Source organism: Ambystoma mexicanum, chromosome 11, assembly GCF_040938575.1.
Source record: "Ambystoma mexicanum isolate Mex_15411 chromosome 11, UKY_AmexF1_1, whole genome shotgun sequence".
Classification (NCBI taxonomy): domain Eukaryota; kingdom Metazoa; phylum Chordata; class Amphibia; order Caudata; family Ambystomatidae; genus Ambystoma; species Ambystoma mexicanum.
The window spans coordinates 543,732,788-543,755,644 of NC_090934.1; the positions used below are offsets into that span (position 1 = coordinate 543,732,788).

Here is a 22,857-nt window from a genome sequence, read left to right on the forward strand (position 1 = left end):
TTTGAAATGTGTTCTCTCCATACTGGTGTACAGGTTTCCTCTATCCACTGCAATTTATCCGGTGCCACACCTCTTAGTGCTTCCGCTTTGCACAGTACTTCTTCATCCTTCCGCTTGTTGTCGGAAAAAAGTGTCCCTTCTATTACAAAAAATGGTTCTTTCAAACATACCACTCCTGCCGTTTTTGGGTAACACGTTTTCTCGTTCTGCAGTATTTGAAGAGTCACATCGTGTGCCTGGAAGGTGTTCTTAATCCTGCACAGCGTGAGATGAAGGAGACATTGGGCATCCACAATAGGCAACTCTTTGGGCAACAACACTTTGGGTGTACCTGATGCATGGGGAATGAGGGAACAGACATAACAGCTCTCGTTTGTAGTCTGTTTAGCGGTGGCACTCATGTCTGCATACCACTTATTTGTTTGATGGGGGTGTCGTGGGTCTTCCATCTTATCTAGACCTAGCCCATAGTATTCATCATACTTCCTCCTCCCTGCTTCTCTCTTTCGTCTGTTGTTCTTGTTACTAATGTAGTACTTCCCAACCCCCTGGTCAGTGGACCAACTAGACCCCCCTTTCTCATTCCCGCCCCCCTTGGCCCATTCATCATATAATATTTCGTGCATTGCTAGTAGCTCATCGTCTTCTTTCCTGACGTTATCTGGCAGATTGTTTTTTGGGATGGGGGCAAGCTGGCTGGTGGGGGTGTTATACAACCATGATATGGCAGACGGGTTTCGGTCATTAAGACTGTGGGCATTGTAATTGGATACCCCTGGTGGAGACACTGTGTTGCTCTGCATTCCACCTTGTGGCTTTTCTCTTTGTGAGGTCACAACACTGGATGGTGTGGTATGATACCCCCACACAAGTTTAGTTCCATCCCAAATCAAAAAATCACCTTCCTTGGTATTGACCCCTGCAGTTGCATTGGGCCCGGTGGTACTGTTAATTGGTCCAGTAGTGTTGTTACTCCCTCCCCCCTCGTACATCTCGATAGAGATGAACGCTATAAACCAATATGTAACCAAGCCAAACATTATCATAAAAAACAATGTAATGCATACTGATAATCCACACTCATACGAATATCTACATCTCTCATATACTAATTCTCTCATTCTACTAATTCTATCCGTTGCAGGCTGCCCTTTAGATGCCATGGAAGCTCCTGTTTGAGATATAAAAGTGCATTAAGTGCATGCATGTAAACGTTTTGCTGGCACCATCTGTGCCAATACATTTGACGGGGAATGGAAGCGGGTGGGGATGCGGGGGAGGGGTATTCACAGACAAGGGTATATACAAGCTATAATATTATTATTTCATTAATTACATACCACTCAACAACATACAAAAAAAATTTTTTTTTTTTTTTTCTTCCAATATCCTTGTCAGTCATTATTCCATTCAAGTCCAGTGCTGACACACACACACACGCGCAAGTCGTTATTTAGCCATCCTACTCATTTGCATCGTTTGCTGTTGTCTGTGCCTCCTCATCTATCTCCTCTTGTACATTGCTGTATGCTTTTCGTACGTCGGTCAAATGCACCCAGTACCTCAATCCTTTCACCTTCACTGCCGTGGGTGTGCAAAATATTACTTCGTAGGGGCCATGGAATCGTGGTGCATTCCACCGACGCACAAAGCTTCTAACATAAATTGAGTCACCTGGCATCAGCTGTAGCTGTTGCTCTGGCTCCGTGACAGATTCTGTTACGTTTCCCTCTTCTCTAGTGAAGGGTGGGGACAGTTGTTTTGATATGGCGCGCGCTGCTCTTGTCAATTTTCGTAAATAGTCTGTAAATTCCTCTCCCAATATTGTGGCACTTCTGTGAGCATCTGAGTGTTTGCACAGTGGAGAGTGTGCTGTGTTCATTCTCCTCCCAGTCACGATTTCGTGCGGGGACAAATGGTGGTCTTTGCTTGGCTGATTTCTTAGTTCAAATAGCGCCAGGGGTAGACAGTAAATCCAATTTTTCTTCAATGAGAAGCATAGTTTTGATAACCTGCCTTTTAACAGGCCGTTCATCTTTTCCACTACGCCATTACTTTGGGGATGATAAATCGAACATAATTTATGTTTTATACCCAGTAATGTGGTCACTTCCTTGAAGAGTTAATTCACAAAGTGAGAGCCGTTGTCTGAGCGAATCACGTCACAAATTCCCCAGCGCGGGAACACTTCCCTTACTAGGAACTTGGCGGCGCTTTTGGCATCAGGTCGCGCGCAAGGTCCCGCTTCCACCCACCTTGAAAATGGGCACACCACCACGATCATGTACCGCGAGCCATTACACCTTTCCCCCATGTCTGCATAATCTATATGTAGTTCTCTGAAGGGGCCGATGGGTTTTGGAATTGTTCCCCGGAGTGTGCGTAATGTCATTCCTGAGTTGTATATTTGGCATGTTGTACATTCTAGTGCTAATCGAGACACATGCTCCTGGAGACAGGGCACAAACCATTCTTCCTGTATTTCTGCTGCGATGTGTTGTTTGGTATTATGTGCAGGGAAGTGTAGCTGTTGGAATGCTACTTCTAGTAACTGTAGTGGCATTACCACTTTTCCTGAGTTATTTTGCCGCCATAATAGGTCTGTTCCTGATTGGCTGCATCCCCGTTTTGTCCACGTTAGTTTTTCTTCTGCACTAGCTCCTTCCTGCAATTCTAGTATTTGTGATAAAGACATCATGTTGTACCCTTCTGACAGTTCTTCGGTTGTTGTGTTCTTGATCATGAACTCACCTATGTCGTATTTCTGAAAATAGGAAGCATCTTTGGCGGCAGCGTCCGCTGCCGCGTTTCCTAAAGACACAACGTCTGTGTTGGATGTATGGGCCTGGCACTTCACTATTGCTACAGCAGTAGGGTTTTGTAGGGCCTCTATTAATTCTTTTAACAATTCTGCATGCTGCACTGGTGTTCCATCTGCCCTTCTGAATCCCCTACGGCCCCATCTTGCTAGACCTCCATGTACTGTTGTCGTCATGTAAGCTGAGTCTGTGTATATTGTTACTGCACAGCCTTTCGCTGCATGTAGTGCTTCTATGAGCGCAATCAGTTCTGCTGCCTGTGCAGAGTAATGCGACGGGAGGCGGTACTGTACTAATGTTTCGAACTCACCTTCCTCTAATCTCACTACCGCCATGCCAACGTGTTTTTCTCCCGTGTCCATATCAATTGATGCGGACCCATCCACAAAGTACACTTCCCCCTCGCTGAGAGCGTTTTCACACACCACTTTGTCCTCCCCTCCTTCTCCTGTGTGGGTTGCGCAGTCGTGATTTTGCATATCCTCTAATGTGCACGCTTCTGTAATGAATGTGGCTGGGTTCACTGTTTTACATCTCACTATGTGGATGTTGGCGCTGGACAATATGATCTCGTATGCTGTTGCCCGCTGTGTGGTCAGTGTGCTTTTCGATCTTTCAAGTATTGCAAATAATGAGTGTTCCACAAACAATGTCACAGGGCATCCCATTACTATTGTGGCACTTTTCTCAATCGCGAATGCGGCTGCTGCGAGCGATTGTTCGCACGCGAAATGACCCTGCATCACGGCATCCAAAGTACCACTATAGTACGCCAGGGGCTTGTGTCCTAAGGATGTTTTTTGTGTCAGTACTGCTGTCATAAGTGTTCCTTTGCAATGGGAAAATAGGTAAAATTCGTGTCCATAATCAGCGTTTGCTAGTACTGGAGCGCTTGAAATTAGCTCTTTCAGTGATTGAAACGATACGCTCATTTCTTCTGACCATTTTATTTTTCCATTCTCCTGTTGTGCTTCTTTCAGTGCTTGTAGGAGGGGCCTGGTGTATGCCGCATAGTCTAGTATCCATGCCCGGCAATAATTGCACATCCCCAAAAATTTCTGCATGTCTTTCACTGTCGTGGGCTCTCCTACTGACCTTATTGCCTCCACCCTGTCAGGAATTATTCTCTTTCCATCTTTTGATATGAGCTGTCCCAGGTATAGGACCTCAGTCAGGCAATACTGTAGCTTCTCCTTGTCTACCTTGTATCCTTTGTTGGCTAGTAAAGTCAGGAGCGTTGTTGAATCTTTTCTACATGTTGCTTCGTCTTGTGCACACACTAATAAATCATCCACGTACTGAATAATCGTACTCTCTACTGACAGGTTTCCCAAGTCTTCATGCAATATGCGGTTGAATATGCTCGGGCTCTCACAGTATCCCTGTGGCAGTCTGCAGTGTTCATATCTTTTTCCCCCCAGTGTGAACGCTGTTAGATATCTACTCTCTTCAGCCAGGGGTATTGAGAAAAATGCGTTTTTCAAGTCCACTACTGTAAAGTGTGATGCTGCTTTTGGGATACTGCATAGTATTGATGCAGGGTTCGGGACTAGAGGGAACTCTTTCTGTATTACATCATTGAGGGGGCGTAAGTCCTGTATCATCCTCCAAGACCCCCCTTTCGCTTTTTTGATTGGATAAATACATGTGTTACATGGTGAGTTTGACGGCACAATTATCCCTTGTACTAGTAGGTCATTTATCGTTTCTTTTATCCCTTCTTCAGCCTCACGGGACAATGGATACTGTTTGACTCGGGGTAAGATAGCTCCTTGTTTTAGTTTTATTATCACAGGTTGTACTCCATGCAACAGCCCTACATCATGGGGGCCTGTTGTCCATAATTTGTTTGGTACTAGCCTCATGTCGTCATCAAAAAATGACGGTGGTGTTCCTACCACTGCCATCAATTGGACGGGGATCTCTCTGGCTTGGATCAAAATGTCACAGGGCATCGCTATTTCCATTACTATCTCACCATCTGCTTCTGTGTCTGAAAAGAGATCCTCATCTGTTACCTCGCGTAGGGCGAGGTTGGCGTTTGTACACAGCACGGTGCGCCACTCACATCCTTCTCTGTCCATTCCAATAACAGCGATCCGTTTCGTTGATACCTGCACAGCGTGCAAATCCAACGATACCACTGATCCTGGTGCTGCATTTGGACACACTATGGGGCGGAAGAGGAATTCTGCTGGAATCCTCCAATCCATGCTTTTTAGCTCTGGAACTATAAGGGCCAAAGTCTTTAGCCCTTCAATAAACATCTCTTCATTTTGTGGCAGCCCTCGTATTTCCTGTGTGGTTGTGTAGGCTTGCACTACCAACATTGCACGCAAGGGGCATATCCCGGGTGTAGAACACACTATTCCTCCTTCGGTAAATGATATGGTCATGTTAAGTTTACTCATAAGGTCCCTCCCCAGCAAATTTATCGGGGATTGTTCATAATACAGTAAGGGTGCCTTTACAGTCTTGCCCCCTACGGTTACATCCAAAACTTCTGTGTAAGGAACTTCAATTACAGCCCCAGAGAACCCCTGCGTCTCTAACTTCCTGTTAGATAACGGGAACCGGCCCTCCCTGACACATGATTTCTCCGCTCCCGAATCAACCATGAATACAAATTGCCTGTCTCCTATCTGCGCCCCTACCAATGGTTCCTCTGCTGCACTGTGGGTGGTAGATAGAACTGGACACGCAAGTGTTCTCTGTGGGCTGTCCTATGCGGGGTGTCTCATCGCCCCCCCTTCATTGAATACGCTACCTGAGACCACTGACATGCCGTTGTAAGGTGCTGGTGCGGGGGCCCCGTTTGCTGCTGTCGCGAAAGGGTTGCCTGGTGTATATTGCATGCTGTCGTTGTTAGGCATGATTTGTGGGTGGTTCTGTGTTCTATACTGGGGTCCCTGTTGCTGGCCGGCATTACCTTGGCTTGGGTTTCTTAATTGTTGTTGCCCCATTGGGAGGCCATATGGGCTTCCCAGGTGGGGATGGCCATATTGTTCTACCTCTTGGAACCCGTTATTGGGTCTGCTTCTGCACTCTCTAGAATAGTGCCCCCACCGCCCGCAGTTCCAGCAACTTCCTTGTGCACCTCTAGGGCCCTGCCATCCATTTCCTCCCATTCCCCCATACCCCGTTCCCCCTCCTCTTCGGCCCCTGTACCCACCTCTTCCCCCTCGAGGGGTCCACTCTTGCCACTGCGGACCTCCACCTTGCTCTTGCTCATTCCACTGCCGCTGTCCTGTTCCCGCCCAATTAGTTGCCATCCTTCCTTGTATTGCTATCAGCCCCTCCTCCTCTTCCTCTCCCTCCCTGTTGTGTGGGAGTGCAGCTACTGCTGCTGCGACCTTCACCAATTTTGTCTGTACTAACTTTGCTTCGTCTGCCAACCTTTTCTGTGCCACCTCCTTCTCCCTCTCCTTTATTCTTTTACAATGGTGTACTATTATGCTCTGAATTTCTGGCCATCCCTTTGCTTCAATACCTGCTATCTTGTCGAGCGCTTTCTGCACTTCCTTTGGGAGCCCTCTTTTTATAATGAAGTAAAATAAAGAGGTCGATTGATACCAAGGCGTGCCCGTCTCCGCTCTCCACATCTCTTGGACCCGAAAAATGTAATCCATAGCCTCCTCCCCCTCATTCATGGTACATTGCATCACCGACTGCAAGTCCGGTGTATCTGGGAATGTTTCGCGCAAGGCGTCCCACACCCTAGCCCGCACTGTGTTGAAGGAGGCCCCATCATGGCGGTCACAATCTAACGTAACTCCTGGGAAACCGGCTTTAACCCATACTCTTTCAGCCTGATCGCCCACCGCTGATACAAGCAGACTTTTCACATCTCCTACAGCTAGGGGTACCCCAGCAGTATGTTTTTCAAAGGCGTATATCCACTTACTTGCCCCTCCTGATAACGGGGGCAATAGCTTTAATAAGTTGGCTTTGTCCATTTGTGCCCATGGGATATAGTTAGGTCTCCCTCCTCCTCTGTGTATCAACGGAAGCTGTAGCTTTCCTTTCTGTATAGCACTCGGACCCGATTTGGATGCTGATGTTTCTAGTGATGCCATTTTTCCCACTCTGTTCCTTAGTCGTCCCGACCACTCGTCGTCCAGTGTTCTCACTGAACATGTGCCATCCCCTCCTTCGCTTCCCCCTCCCATAGCCATGCTCACCCTGTCACTTTCTTCTAACTCGTCCCTTATGTCGCATAGTAATTCCTCTCTATCCCCCATAGGCCTTTCATCATTGTCAGGATCTCCCTCATGTGCCTCTATTTCAATTATTCGGGTTGGTTCTTCCTCAATTCTGAACAGTATCTCACCTTTCTTCCACCCCTCTTCGGGTCCTCTTGTCTCGCCTGGCGCTCTAGACGTGCGCCCTGACCTAGTTGCATTAAGTGCTGTTTGTCCGCACATATCTTTTATCCGTGAGAGCTCATCTTTTGCTATTGAGAGTCTTGACTGTAAATCATCTGTAAGTTTCTCTATGTCCACCCTTTGTGTACTCGCCTGGCCTCGCTCCCTTGTACTTTCATATGGTGGGGGTGCAGTGGGCCTGTGGGGTGTAGTAGTTGTCGGGGGAGGTACATACATTGGGTCACTGTATCCTTCTGCGGGTACAGGTTTTTTCAGTATCGGGTACAAACTTATTCCCTCTATTGGTGGCGCTACACTTGGCAATTCTTTGATATCTTTCTGTATCATCAGTGGATTGTCTGTAGTGGATGGGAGGTCAGCATTTAATGCTGGTGCTTTAGGCGGTGGTACCTCTTCAAATAACCTCCAGAGATCTATTATTTCCCTCCTATTTTGCAACTGTTTTCCATTATATTTCAAGAAAACGCATGTGACCACCATATCCAGAACGCTTTTATCAAATGACCCTCCCTCTGGCCATATCTGGGGTAGCCCCTCTCCCTTCAACTCAGTTACCCATTGGTCGTGATATTTCTTAATCCGCTCCGCGTACCCTGGAAGACTTTTACAAATATGTGATAAGGGTGTTTCGGCCCCCATTTCAGCGCTCTCCTCGGGCTTATTTGTCTCTGTGTGTCTGCAACTACAATATGAATGTAGTATCAATATTATTTTTCGTATCTTACTTCACATTCACTGTTATGCTCGGTTGGGCTCTCCCTCCCTCGACTATTCAATACGAAACTGACTGTACACAGTTTCTACTTTGTTCTCTTTGGAGGACACATACAAGAGCAACCCATCATTTATTTTGACAATAGCAACCCGGAAATCAAAAGGCACCCACTCACGTCACTGTATCACCGTTGCCTTCAAAAAAAAAAGTTTCATCCGGTCACACTTACCATGACCATTTGACAATTATACATTTATAGCCGTTTTACACATTCGCAACCTCAAATTATCCCCTGACACATACGAGGTGCACACACCTCTTGGTAACACTCAGTACACCATTCACGCTGCCCTCCCTTTCCTCCCTAGCCGGCTGTCCCTGTCTGTCTTACTTAGATAGATGAATGCGCATATGCATATATTTATATGTTTTAACCTGCTCTCCCCCTCCTAGTAGGCCCCCTTTTCTCTTACTTTCTTCCCAAGTTCGTGCTAATCTTGGTTTTTATTCTCCCCCTACCCTTAAAGAAAAAGAAAAGAAAAAAGTAATAGCGATCACTAATATATTCTCAGTGCCCCCTTTTGCTGAACACTTTTATCTTATATTTCACTTCGTCATATATTCCCAGCACTAGTCAATATAGCACTATGCGGCGCCGCCTTCCACCCCCTTTCGGAGCTAGGTTCCCGTCACTTCTATCTCTTATTGACCTCGTAATCCTAATGGCCATATGCAAAGAAAAAGAAAGGAAATTTTAGAATAATCTTTAGTATATCTTCGTACCCCCTTTTCGTTCCCTGTCCTACACTTCTCTCCCCGCTCCCTTTACAATCGCTCGCACTCAGTACTCACGTGCCTGTCTTGAACCGATAGTCTCCGAAACTGGGTCCGTCCAGGCAGTGTCGCCGTCAGCTCAACAGTCAGCCCCGACTCCGGCGAGCGGTACTCAAAGGGGATTTTTCAACCGGGATCCCGTACCCTTTCTCTATTGAGTGCGCACTTCTTAGTGTACCGGTCGCCGTTGGCGGGCAGCCTACCGGAGCCGGCTCACCGTGCGTATCCCTTTTCGACCGGAGATTCTCGTGCCAAAAGGGGACGGTTATAACGAGTTTTAGGAAGAAATAATATCACGCTATCGGGGTCACCACTGAAGGCAAGCGTCCCCACACAGCACGATCCTCCCCGCAATGAGAGACAATGAAGGACTCTCCCAATATGGGAATAAGGCCAAGACAGAGTGCGGGTGAGCGTAAATGGGAGTTTATCAATCAGAATAGGGCATGCAAAGAACTCTGCAAACTCCGAGAGCGCTCTGCCTGACAATAGCAAAGACAGGCGTATATATTTACAACAAACGTCATAAGAACCTACACACTATAGGGGGCACAAGTTCATGGGGATTGGGTGGCGATGACTAACTATAGGTGCTGCTGTGATGTGGTTGGCTTTGGCTGGAAGACGTCACTGGGCAGCCTCGTGGGTTGGGCTGGGCCTGGCAGGGTGGCAGAGTTCATCCAGGCGGTGTTGTGGGGCCATCGCGGCCAGTGGCAGAGATGAATGTCTTTTCCTGACTTGTTAGCCCTAAGCCGTGCACACCGCAGTCATTCAAACATTCTGGTATTATCTTCTTTAGTAAATCTTTCAATAGGTTATACAACAGGTTAATGCAACACAGGAGGAATGTACCTTGTGAGGGGTCTGGAGGTAATACGTCAGGACATGGTTACCAGTGTCCTGTTGACCGGGGCCATAGGTCGAGGGGCTAAGCTTCGGGGCCTGGGACGGGCGGTACATGTCTTTCTGCCTTGTTAGAAGTTGTTATGGATGTTCCGCTGTGTGTTGTCAAAGTGTTGGGTGTCCTGATTGCACAGGGCCATAAGTCTGAGATGGTCCGGTGGGTTGTGAGGTTTACGAGGGGGCGCGTGTGTTCAGGCAGAGGTTTACTGCTGTGCTGTAAATAATGCAGGTGGCGGGTGGTGGCCTTGGGTGCTACAGAGGGGGTTAGAAGTCTTTCAAGCGGCTCCAGCCTAGTTGGGGGAGGTAACGCAGCGCGGCGCGGTCTCTGCTCTCATGCCTTGGCAGCCCTCGCAGGGTGGGAGGGGGAATGGCCTTGCACGTATTTCACAAAGGTATCTCCCTCGTGTGTTGCCGATTTAGGTAAAGACATCACAAACATTTGAACACTATAATACTTATTTAAAACATTACAAAACATGCATTTAAACTTTGCTGGATGTGTCTTGATTATACCCAGTCTGAGTACCTTATTCATACATTATGTTTTAACACGTGCAGTATTTCGTTATATGCATATATATTTGCAGTAAGTGAGGTAGAGTTAGGGTTGGTGGAGAACATAGAAAGTAACCCGCCACTTGTTCGTGACGGTGGTGGCGCATGTGGGGCCTAGACATGCACCTTCTCATGCATTCTTCACATGGGCCCTTTGTATGGTTTACATTCGTTTTCTTGTGTCCTCTAGCAGCATTAGTTCAGTTATGGCACGGGCCCATGGGGTGTACGTTTTCCAGTCATACACGTAACAAACAGATTCCTGGTGCGTGCCGTTATTATTAGTACCCAACTGCAATGGTATATGCTCACCATCGCTTATATCATGGGGGCATGATCTCTTGTAATTATACATCCTACAGGCTTTTGTAATATAAGGGATTTTATGAGAGAAAAGCATCCTTTGCAAGTAGTCTCAGCATTAATATACAAAGATTGTCTGGCATACAACGACCATTTTACTGTTCTTTTCATTTGCCTAGGCCTGCTGGCCGGGTCATGCTGGGAGCGATGATACACTGCGGGAGGTGAACTGTTACAATGTTAATGTATTATACTAGCTCATGTCCGTCTTGTTCGTGGGAACGTGCTCGCAGCGGATCTGCCAGGGTGCTGCGGCAACAAGTATGACTGAAACCCTCCACGGGTGGGGGCCGCGCTACAGTGCACTGAGCTCACACCATCTTTAGCAGACAAAATGGTTTCTAGGCCTAGCTAAATTTTAATACGTGTGGGCAATTGATACGTGCGGGCAATGTCTCCAGTGGGTGAACCCTCCACCACCTGGGCCCGGGTGGCATGAGGGGACGCCCAAAGGAGCCATAGTCCTCACCTGGGGAGAAAGCGTAGGCGAGGGGGGGTCTCTTGGACCAGTCCTCCCCTACAATCCTGGTCAATTATTTAATTTTCAGGCCTTGCAGCATTTTGCTCCTGGGTAAAAAGACAGTGCACGCCTCCCAGAACAGTGCTTTTTTGGCTTGTTTAACAAATCAATGCCACTGATAACGAGTACTTCTGTGTCCAATGATCTATAGACGTTTCATACTCTAGCTGTAGCCTGCGATAGAGATTTCATTTACCCTGTTACAAATACTGCATTATGTATGTTTTAGATATAGGCTCCAGGTCGAATCTGGTAAATGACTTTCCCCAAATGTGTGAGGTCGAATCTGGAAAATGACATTCCCCAAATGTGTGATCGTGGACAAATCTCGCCACCCTTTGAGCCTCAGTTCTTATATCTTGCTGAAATGAGAGCACCTGAAGGTTGTGTGCCATCACTTCCTGTGATGTCACTGGGGGAGGTGGAGGTCAAATGACATCACTTCCTGTGTTGTCATCAGAGATCAAGGGCTGTGAGATGTCACTTCCGCTACCCCAGGCATTTTGGTGAAATTACATCCCTGGATGGAGTAGGGGGGGGGTTTGTGGTTTGAGTTTTAGGATAGGGATTGCAATTGAGGAAGTTGTAGCGCAATTGGAAGAAGTGTAGGGATATGTGAGAAGGAGGAGCAGCATGAGCGAATGCATTATGTATGAGTATCGCAGTGTGGAGAGACAGCCCATTAATAAGCAAGCCAGAAGCACTCCCAGGTGCAGCAGGTAGGAAGGAAAAAGCAAAGGCTCATAGACGAAGACATCAAGAGGCTGGTCAATGGCTGGTCTTCGTCCTTAACTGGGACACCCCTAGGGAATTCAGATAAGACGTCACATGCTCTTGTCACCTGATCCCCTAGTCAATCAGTGGTTGGTCTCCCTGATCTTGTCCCTACTATTACTGGGATAAGGCGATTTCCTCTTGTTTGGTTGTACAGGCAGCGGAGGAACGGTAAATTCCCATTCCAGTGGAATCCCATAGGACTCCACGGGAATGGGAACACGGCAGCACCGGCACCGTCAGTTTTTTTTCTGCTGGCAGGGTCTTGAACTAGCACAGATCAGGCCTGCCGGTAGTTCACAGCCCCTACCGGCAGACTCTGAGTGACCCGGTCCAGAAAAGGTGCAGATAACTGTTGTTACCAGCACTTTTTTCCAGACCGGCTCACTCGTAATGAGGGCCTATATATTTTTGGGAAAGTTTTGAGCAGATTATAAATGCATGTACACATATGCATGAGTGTACTCAAACATTTGTCAAGTTCACGAACAAGACAGCAATGACTGTAAACATCTGCAGACATTGAAAAGAAAAAACGTTTTTTTGCCATTTTCTAGACATATTCAACCCCATTTCCTACCACCCTTACATCACCAAAGGTTTTTCTCCTTTGAAACAAAAGTCTAATATGGTGTTTTTCAATTTTTAGAATTTTTTCTCACTGTGCTATTCGAGGACTATGGGTGCAGTTTGCGAATCCAACATAGCATAGCATCTGTATCAAACTAGTTGATGCACCTCATGTTTCTTTGTTGACCAATCAGCACCCTCATCCGATGTCCGCAGATGCCATGCGGCTCCCTGATTGGTCCAGAGACATCCGCAGACACCATACCAGGAAGTGAGTCTGTGGGCCGAACTGAGATATCACCATTATTTTAGCTACTTTTGAGCATTTTTAGAATAGCTGCAGGTTGGATTAATACCACATTTGCAAAAGCACACTTTTGGGTCCAAACTACCGCTCCTCGTGCAATTTTGGTGCACATCCGTCCAGCAGTTTTGGATGTAGGCGCAAGCAACATTCTTTTATCAATCCGCATTTAGAAAATGTTGGGACTCCCACTACAATTTTGTCACTCCTGACAAAACCACACCATATTTCCCAAAGCAATTCAGAGTTGGGTCTATACTTTTTTTGCAAAGTTTGGTGCAGATTTGTAGAACGGTGCCAAAGTATACGCTGGCCAAAAAGTGCTCTTCCTATGGGAAAGCCAACATAGCCAAAACTACAGGGTCACTATCGCCAACCATGTAATATATGAGGTAGGAAGATGGCTGTGTGCACCAGGGGCTTACAGAAGCTAGGGGTGGTGCATTGACCCAGGAGATGACCATGATAATCAGGGAAATTACTTAAGTGAACAAAGAGAAAGGAAGAAATAAGAGGAAGGAGAGAGTTGCAACAGTTCCTGAAGTCGTTCAGGTAAGAGACTATGCACAATCCTTGACTGAAAAGGTCCCTGAAGCCGGGTACTGCACAACGTCTTTGTGCCTTGTGGAACGGAAACTCTGCACTATAATGTCGGATCTGCTGATGGATTGTGCTGGTATGTATGTTACGGAGAGCCAACCAGGATGGAGTCTGTCAGGGGCATGTTCCTAGTATTAGCCTCTGGAGGAGATATTGCACCCAGAGGGGGCAGATGGCAAATGACTGCAATGGAGAATTGATGAGAAATACAAGTGTTGCCCACTAGACCCTCTGTGGTTCCATGTGGTTCCATCAACCTCGCCATTTATGCACATCTTTACTTAATCATTTGTTCCCCATTGCCTGTTCCATAGACAGCATTGTGCACGTTCACAAAGGGCGCTGAGTTACCCCTGTCCCTGTCATGGTTATGGAGGGGTCCAACCATGCTCCTATTCACTTTCCATGCCCCCCTTTGGTGTCCTATCCCCACACCCACTCTTTTCTCTACCGTGCCCTGTCCCCCCACTGACTACTTATCGTGCTTCTCTCACCATCCTCCATCTTGGTGCTTCTTTACTACTCTCTGCCCTGACCTTGTGTTCCACTGGCCATTGAGTCCAATGAGATGGACTAATGCTGGTCAGCCAATGTACACTCTGCCTATAACATAAAAGTGGTCCAAGTATCGACACAAATCCACCCACTTTGTAATGTGAGCTACCTTTACAAAAAATGGTGGAAGAAAGGGAAACATGGGGATTAGGTCCAAGGGAGAGTGGAGTGAAATGTTAGTTAGCCCTATCTATTGTCCCTGGGCCAAACTATTGTGAATTGCCAACAGCCATCCGAATGTGGCTGAGCCACGCCCCTTTCTTTTGGAATATTATCTATCTCGCATTAACCGCTGATTTGTTCCAAATCCTGATTTAAAGGTGTGCCATCCACAGCGAATCAGAGCATCCGTCAGGCTGGACATCAGTGTCCCATATGTGTATCGAGTTTGTGTTGGTCTCACACAAAAACTAAAGACAATTGTAAAGAAGATGGTTTTGGTAATGAAGAGAGTATTGAGCTCATTTGGCAAACTATGGTTTAAACAAGAACATGCTTACAGGATAATAAATGTGTTGCGAGAAAGAGTTGAACGTAAGAGTCTTTTGATTTGATGAAGTGTAAATATGTTTATTTAATCCACTGTTATACAAGATGTACTACTTAAAATGATGGTCATGTGCAGTCCGTGGGAGGCCCTATAACACTTAACAGAAATCATTAAGCACTTAACATAAGGTGCACCAGCACTGTCAAGGGATTGGGGGTAGAACGGGCCATTGATAGTGCAGGAGCTCAGAAGGGCACTAAACCTGCAGTCTGTCCATTATAATGACCCCTCTGGCAGCACCTAGAAATGAAGAAACAAGGGTTCAATTTTCCCACCTCTCGAGGGACCAGGTGAAGAACCTAAGTTGATTTTTGGAGAATGCGAGTCATAAAATTCCAAACCTACATTTTGTACAGGTAGTCCAACTTTTACAAAGTGAAAACACTTACATACCTAGGGTGTACTTATATGTTCGACAGAAGACAACTGAAGTAAACGCACACTGAGAAAGTGTCATCCTATAAGCAATCTACATACCCAACAAGACACAGGGATGACCACAGTGGCTGTTGCTGGTCCCTGGGTCCACTGAACACCAGTCATCAAATCTAGCTAGGACTCGTAAGTCTGATAGAACAGAACTGGATGTAATTGTACAATGAGATGGTATCTTCCTAATAAACAATGGCAGACTCAACGAGAAACAGGGACGACCATAGACAAGCAATTTACTTAACCCAATAAAGATTAGGAATAGGGCCACTCAAGAACGAAGACACTGCCAAGCAGGGAAAGACAAACTCAATCGCCAGTAATCGGAACAAACTCTGGGCTAGACTGGGAATCTCTCCCGGTGAACTAATGCTCCAAACCTCTAGAATAGATACGGTCAGCTCAGTGGGCACTGGAAAGTAATCTGAAATAGGGTTCTCCCACCAATCCGCAGAGACACTCACACGTACCGATATGCTCACTCTCTCCTCTACACCAACAAACAATAGAATACAGCCATACCCCTCGATCAATTTCAGCCTAGCTGCACACATACCTACACACCTCCATTAACACCTCCACAGTCTGTAGAACAGTTATACCCCACTAAATAAATTGGCCTAACTGCACAGATAATCTCATACACAAGCTCCACCACTGCCAGAATGCAAACTCTGAGGACAACAGCCTTGCTGCACACATTCTACTGACCCCACACAACCACTGCACCGCATCTAGCATTAGAATCCAGCTACACACCACGTAAACCACACTGGCTGCCCACATACTGAGTGCACACAAGCACTATTTACTACCCTACTCTCTCCACTGACCTGGACCCACAACTCTTGAGATCATAGCAATGGTATATAAGGAGCTATACAAATGCACAATAACATAACATAACATCTTAAAATAGCGGCTGTGAATATCTCTATTACAAAGTAAAACAGTTTGTTAAGAAATCAGGTAGAATTATTTGGCCTTCTCTGCTTCCAAGTCTAAAAACAAAATGGAAGACAAAGTGGTTACTGGATTTGTATATGCCTAAATCTGTTTACATGAGTAGTGGGGGGGACTCCAGAAGATATTCAAGGTAAATAGAAATATCATTAACATATTAAAGAACACTCCTAAGTCTCCACAAGCACACGTAATATTTCAAACACATAGTGCAATATTAAGGAGCCTTTTCGCAAGTTGTTTTTCTTTTTCTGGAAATAAAAACACAAGGAAAAAGATACATTTCAGCACTGGACAGATATGGTGGGGATGTGTTTTCGATATGCTGGGCTTATGTTGTAGATTGTATTTCTTCCAAGGAAATGGGTGAATTAAGTGGTCTGGAGTTGTGTGTAATTTTATGAAGGTTACTTCGCCAATCATGTTTTGCCAGTGGACAGGCCCCAGAGTGAAGGGATTCAGGTCTAAAGTTCTAAGATTTCGTTTCCACATCACAATCTGGTTGCATCGTTCTGGATGACTGGAAAACTGACAATGCAGCATTTTGGCAGTCCACGCTTGAGGAAGTTACTACAGACGATTGGGCAGGGTGTGGCAGTTCCAATATCTACTGATTTGCATTTGGGTGGATGAAAGCATCTGAGTGAGCTTTGTAAAACAAACCACCTGCTGCAACAGGTATTTATACCAAAAAAGTATTACGATGAAGGAGCACATGCAATCCCAGGTAGAGAGTAGAACATTAGAAAACAATTACACTAGATTCAATTTCTGTTTTTTGTTTTGATTTTCTCAACAGTTTGTGGAAAAATTGATAACTTCACCCTGTCTACAGTCATGCAGACGCGCTGGCCTTGGCAGGCCGCCATATATCGCAAAACAAATGGCGTAAAGGACCCAACGCAGCGTAAAGGGTCCTGGTTTCTGATCTGCAGCGGTGCCCTCCTGAATGAGCGCACAGTGGTGGTGGCAGCCCATTGCATGACAGACCTGGGCAAGACCACTGTCATCAAGACAGCAGAGATGAAGGTGGTGCTTGGAAAGTTTTACCGGGACGATGCCAGAGAGGAGAAGAGTCTGCAGAACCTCCGGGTCAGTATTCCCCATCATTCTATGCCATATCCTGATCAATTTACAGGGGTTCATGAGGCACAGTCTCTGCTTCCTCATTATATGGACTTCACCACTAAAACCAGCTTCTGGTCTGATTGCGCTACTGACACTGCTATACCCCATGTCACTAACACCCTTACTTCCACAGGTCCTTCTAAAATGCCTTCTCTTCTCATTCTCCCGTCCGTATCAGTAGTATTCATCACCATTTATCACTTGACACAGCTCCTTCCCTGTCATGTCTGGATATAACTGATTCTGTGTCTACTGTTTCTCCTTTAGCCTAGTACACCGCGCTAACCTGGTATCCTGGACTGGCAAACCCTCCTGCTTCCTTTTTTATATGGTTTGCTCCAGAGGTCCATTGTTGGCTCTCCTCATTTCCCGCCATCATTACCCCTCTATCATATTCTCTGTTGACACTAAATGTCAAGAATGCCAAATTCGTTCTCTTTCCCATCCTTATCCAACCAACTTTATATTAACAAGTTGGAATGTCTACTATTCATCTGGCAGTGGATGTTAAAACATTCCCTTAATTTAATTTCTTTCGATAGTGATTTTTATATGATTATGTTAATTTATTTGTAGGGTGCTCACTGCTTAACCTAACTGCTACCTGGTGCTTTTGACAGATTCCTGTGGTGTTTTCTCCCAAGAATCCTAGTAGAACAGCAAGGCCTTGCATTTGTGCCCTGGAAAACATCAGGTTGTGGTCTTATTCCAGAGGTAGGCCCTCATTGCAGTGAAGTTAAATGATCCCTCGGGGTGCTGTAGTTCGGCGTCAGCAGGTGCCCGGCCTTTGCAGTGCATGTGGGTCTGTTGGATCAGTACTGTGAGAGCTCATCTTGTGGGTTGCATGGTGTGGCCCCTACCAGGCATTTGTATTTAAAGGAACAGAATCTTGAAGGAGATTCTGACCACCACCAGTAGCCAAAGTATGCTTTTGATTTGGTTTTTGACTTGTTGGCTTTCTCGCAGCCAAAAATGACCCTGCCTGCTGTATGAAGTATTTTGCATTGATAAGTGCAGAAACCCATAAAGCTGAAATTGCAAATAGTCCAGGTTTGACTTTACAAGTGGCCCATCTCCCTTGGGTAGCTTTGTGTTGACATGTGGAGTAGATTTGTTTTTAGAAGTTCCATTTGAAAGAATGCTGATTTGACCACTCCGAGGAACTGTGTTTTCATCCTAAATCCAGCCTCCCAATTGAAGTTTAGGTGGAGTGCTTTGTTTTTTATAAAGTCTGTTCCTCCAAAATAAAGTAGGATAGGGGCACAGTGAAGAGGGTCCTTTGATTTGGCGAGGCAGCTAAGGTCTAGGGCATACGTTTTCCCAAAGTAGCATTCAGCTTGAGTCCATTCGACAGAATTATGTATTGATCGTGAGCTTCATGGCCCGTAGGTAGATTTGCGTTTCACCAGCATAGGCGTGGAAGTGCAGTTGCTTTTTGTGCTCCATGTGTTGCTTGCCATAAATGTTGAAAGGTGGACGGACAAGGGAGAGCCCTCAGGTGCTCTGCACTCCACAGGATTGGAGTTAGACAAAAGTAATTTCCTGATCATTGTGTCTCTGTCTGTCTCTGCCTTTTTCTCTAGCACTCTCTCTTGCACTCACCCCGTCTATCTCCCTCTCTCTAACTATCTGCCTGCTCACCTCCTGTGTCCATCTCCTTTCTTCCATCTCTCAGCACTCTTTCATCATCTTCACACAATCTCAGTGTGATCTTTGATGCTTTTCGTACTTTTTCACCTAGATACTAATTTCTTAGGATGTGCACGTCACCTGTTTAAAATTCACAAGCTTCCTCTTTCCTTACTTTTAATTCTACTAAATATATTAAACTAACCCTATTTTCTGTTTTGTCTATTGTTCTTTCCTCCTCCCTGTTTTACCAATGCATGCTCTCTACGTCCTTCAATCTATCCACGCGGTTTTATTCCAGCCATCCGCTGACAGCTTCCATATGCACTCTGGTTGGTCCATTCTGCTCGACGTCAGTTTTGATCTGTGTTTTAGTGCATTTGTAGACTGCACCCTACCTCACCAGTTACAGTCCAATGATCCATCTCAACATGTTGTTTATCTGTTTCTCGCCTTCTCTATGCCTTTTTGCTCCCAACACCTGGAATGTCTTTCTCTTCCAATATGCTTTGCTCCTTTTCTCATTATATTTAGTTCACTTCTCAGAAAATATCTAGACTCCTCTATTGAGCCTCCTTAAATACTACTTCATGTTGTTTGCCATTTTGGACACAAAAAAGCTTCACACCAGCACCCATTGCTCCATGAAGTTGAAAATCCAACACATTAATTTATGTTCCACATTCTACAGTGTTGAGGAAGGCATGAGTAGACTGGGGCATTGGAGGCGTGAGAACCATACTGCTATTTGAAGGAAAAACAGTTGAGAGTTTGCCGCCTACGGGCACAGGTCATTGGAGGAAACCATGTATAATGAACTGAAGTAACTCCTGACACCACACTCCGAATGCGGTTGGGGAATAGAATGGTCCAATTGCTTTTACTTACTTTTCACAAACATATTGCATTTTGAAACTGCCGAGATCAGTAGGGCTATGCAAAATGAGTTTGATAGTCTTTGGCTGGTTCATGTGGTGCATTGATAAAAAAGCACACATCACAATCCAACACCAGTTGGCTAATTTTCATTTTAATCAGCATTCTGAGGCTGTAAGCAGAATTGAGTCTTATGACTATTACTCATCAGTTCAGACGGTTCTGAAACGCACAGAACTCTGACCATTTGTCACTGGGTCTGGATGTCGCAGGTTGAAGCAGGATAAATAGTTCTTCACATTCATTGGACCATTTTAAGTCTTTTATCCAGTTCTTTTCCAGTGGGGGACGATGGTATCACTACATATTATCCCCACCAAATATATCGCTGTATATATGGTTGCCTGGAACGGCCATAGGCAATATTTTTGGGGGGGATAATTTTTGGGAGCAGGGGTTGCGGGGGTGTCCCCTGCTCCTTTAAAAATAATACAGGGTTGCGGGGGTGTCCCCCGCAGGTTCCATCCCTTAATATCGCAGCAAAAATATGGCGATATTTTTGTATGCCGATATTTTTCCGGGGATATTAACACATGGAACTGGGACGATTATCTCTCTGCTTTTGTAGGATGCACCTTTTTGCTATCAAGCACCCTATATTTAAGAAGGACCTTTGACGCTTGCCTATAACTGCATTACAGATTCTGAACAAAGCGCTAATAGGTGATCTCTCTAGTTGTACCTACAGTACATCGGATAAGACATTGTAAATGTGTACTCATATTTATAGTATTGCAGGGCAATTATAGCATGTGCAAGTGTCCCGTTCCCTCCGTCACACAGTGTGGTCAGCGGCCTTCCAAATCTGGGTACATTTTCATAAATTGCAATCTGTGTATAATGCAGAATATGCGAAACTTTAAACTGTATTAGTTTAAATCACGAATTCAGTGGCACCTGTTTGGTGAGTGCACACAACTCACTCCACATTTCAGGTTGAATTTCCATGTTAAATTCTCTGGCCCATTTACTAATGGATTTGGACTTGGCTATTGGGGTCTTATCTATAATCTTATTATACAATGTGGCCAGTATCCTTCGGCAGCCATAGGAATTACACATATATGCCATTAGATCATTTTCGGGTGGCTCAATCGGGCTGCGATACCACCACTTTAACATCGCCGTTCTTAACCTATGGAGTTGTAGTATTTCCATAGGTGTCCCTCTGTGTTCTTCTCTCCATGTGTGTAATGTCAGGAGTTGTCCCTTTGGGGAAAAGTTCTCCCAGTGTTATGTAGCCCAACCTTTCCCAGTGTACCCTAAGTGTGGGGTCCCATGTGGGTTGAATGTGAGGGAATTTCCATAACGGTAACCATTTATAGTATGGGCGTGGTGTGTCTAGAGTATGGAGCGCCATGCGAATACGGTGGTCTGTAATGGGTCGTATTGCCAGTCGTCTATGTAGGTCGATTGCAGTATAAGAGTCTTCATTTCAGCTGTGACAGCAGGTGCATGCTCTAGCTTAACATGGGTTGGGATATCTGAGTCTGCATACCAGTAGGTAGCAAATTGGGTTTAGGACGCCATTCAGTACACTTCAAAGTGTGGACACGCAAGACCCCCTTTGTTACACAGGAGGGCCCTGTCTTCCCACTTCTTTCTGACTGCTCCTGCATGCCATAGAAATTGGGACAGATGTGTGTGTATGTTACTAACGTAAATCTTACCCAGCCAGAGAGGGATGTTCCCAAATAGATAAAGTCATTTAGGTAGGAGTAGCATCTTGGTCAACACTTATCTGCCTGTTCGGGGCAGTAGGATCCTGGACCATCTGTCTAGCTTTGATTTAATCTGTATTTCCTGCTTATGAAGGTTTTCAGACAGCAGTGATTCCTTACTTCTGGAGTCTATTACTCCCAGGTATTTAAATCCCTGGGGCGACCACTGAAGCATATATTTACTGACTGGTTTGGCAGTGCGTGCAGTCTGCGGACAAATTTTGTATTTCGTATTTTGTATAGTTTACAATAAATCCAGAGAGCTTTCTAAATTGTGTATGTCGTCCATTATTGGGTCTAGATTTATACTGGGATTTCTAATATATAGCAACACATTGTCCGCGTACAGTGAGACTATCTCCGGTTGCATAGAAATCCCAATTCCACATTTTCTATGGCATTCCCTGATTAGATCAGCCATGGGCTCAATTACTAGTGCATAAAGGATAGGTGACAGTGGGCATCCTTTTCGGGTTCCTCTCTGCAGTGTCAGCAGGCCCGAGGTGATCGATTTTACGTGGACACAGGCCCGCGGGTCGGTGTACAGGAGGCTTATAAATTGTAAATCACTGCCCCAACCCACATTTCTCCAGCACTACGAAGAGGTACCTCCAAGATACCATGTCTAAGACCTTTTATGCATCAAGAGCTACCACCATAGCAGAAGCCGATGGGGATATTTGTGTCATAACATTAAAAAGTCTATGTATATTTAGCGCAGTGGGTCTACCCAGAATAAATCCTGTCTGATCTTGATGTATTAGGTGTGTAATTAGGGGAAGTAGACGATTAGTGATTACTGAGGCATACATTTTCATATCCACATTCATTAAGGACAGTGGGCAGTACGACCCACATTCATTGTCCGGTTTCCCTGGCTTCAGCAGTACAATGGTTACTGCCACTCTCAGCGTTCCAGGAGCAACCCCTTTTGTAGGGATTCCTCCAAGACCTTCAGAAAAATAAGCGGCCAACAGTGCTCTGAATTCTACATAGAACTCCATTGTTAGCCCATCTGGTCCCAGTGCTTTGTTTCGTGGGAGTTCTTTTATAACTGGATGATTTCGGCAATGGTAAATGGAACATTGATTTGTGTTCTGGCGCCCTCCACCAGCATAGACAGTGGGATGTCTTCCAGTATAGAGTGAACGCCCACCTCGTCTATCGGTGCCCCGTCTTTATACTGGGCTGAATTGAATTCACAGAAAACCCTGGTAATCTCTTGGTCAGTATATTTGGTAGCCCCCGGGCTGTCCCCTATGGAGGCCACTTGTGAGGACCCCTTCTCAGTTTTAATCAACTTTTCTAGCATTTTGCCAGGGCACTCCTCTTCCCCATATCTCCTTGCAGCTGTGGGTTCAGTGAAGGATTTCAGCTCTCTGTTGGCTTGTTCCTTAAATTGATCACGAGCGGATTGAATTTCTGCTAGCATGTTGTTCCTACGGTTGGTGGCATATCTATTCTCCAGTTCGCGTAGCATATTGTTACACTGTTGTATTTCCAGCTCCAGTCACCCACTTATAGGATCACAGACACAAAATGAGGTTCCTGCTGCACTACGGTCACCCCCGAAGACACCACCACTGCTCATCACTGTAGCA

At 45.6% G+C, this 22,857-nt stretch overlaps 1 protein-coding gene across 2 annotated transcripts in view; it reads left to right on the forward strand.

Annotated features, from left to right (window-relative positions):
* The window catches only part of PAMR1 (peptidase domain containing associated with muscle regeneration 1), a 443,694-nt gene that overhangs the window by 408,750 nt on the left and 12,087 nt on the right, over nucleotides 1-22,857 (forward strand). For both annotated transcript variants that reach the window (XM_069623360.1, XM_069623361.1), the window contains one exon: nucleotides 16,642-16,934. In XM_069623360.1, the coding sequence (XP_069479461.1) occupies nucleotides 16,642-16,934 (293 nt within the window). The remainder of the gene's footprint in view (nucleotides 1-16,641; nucleotides 16,935-22,857) is intronic.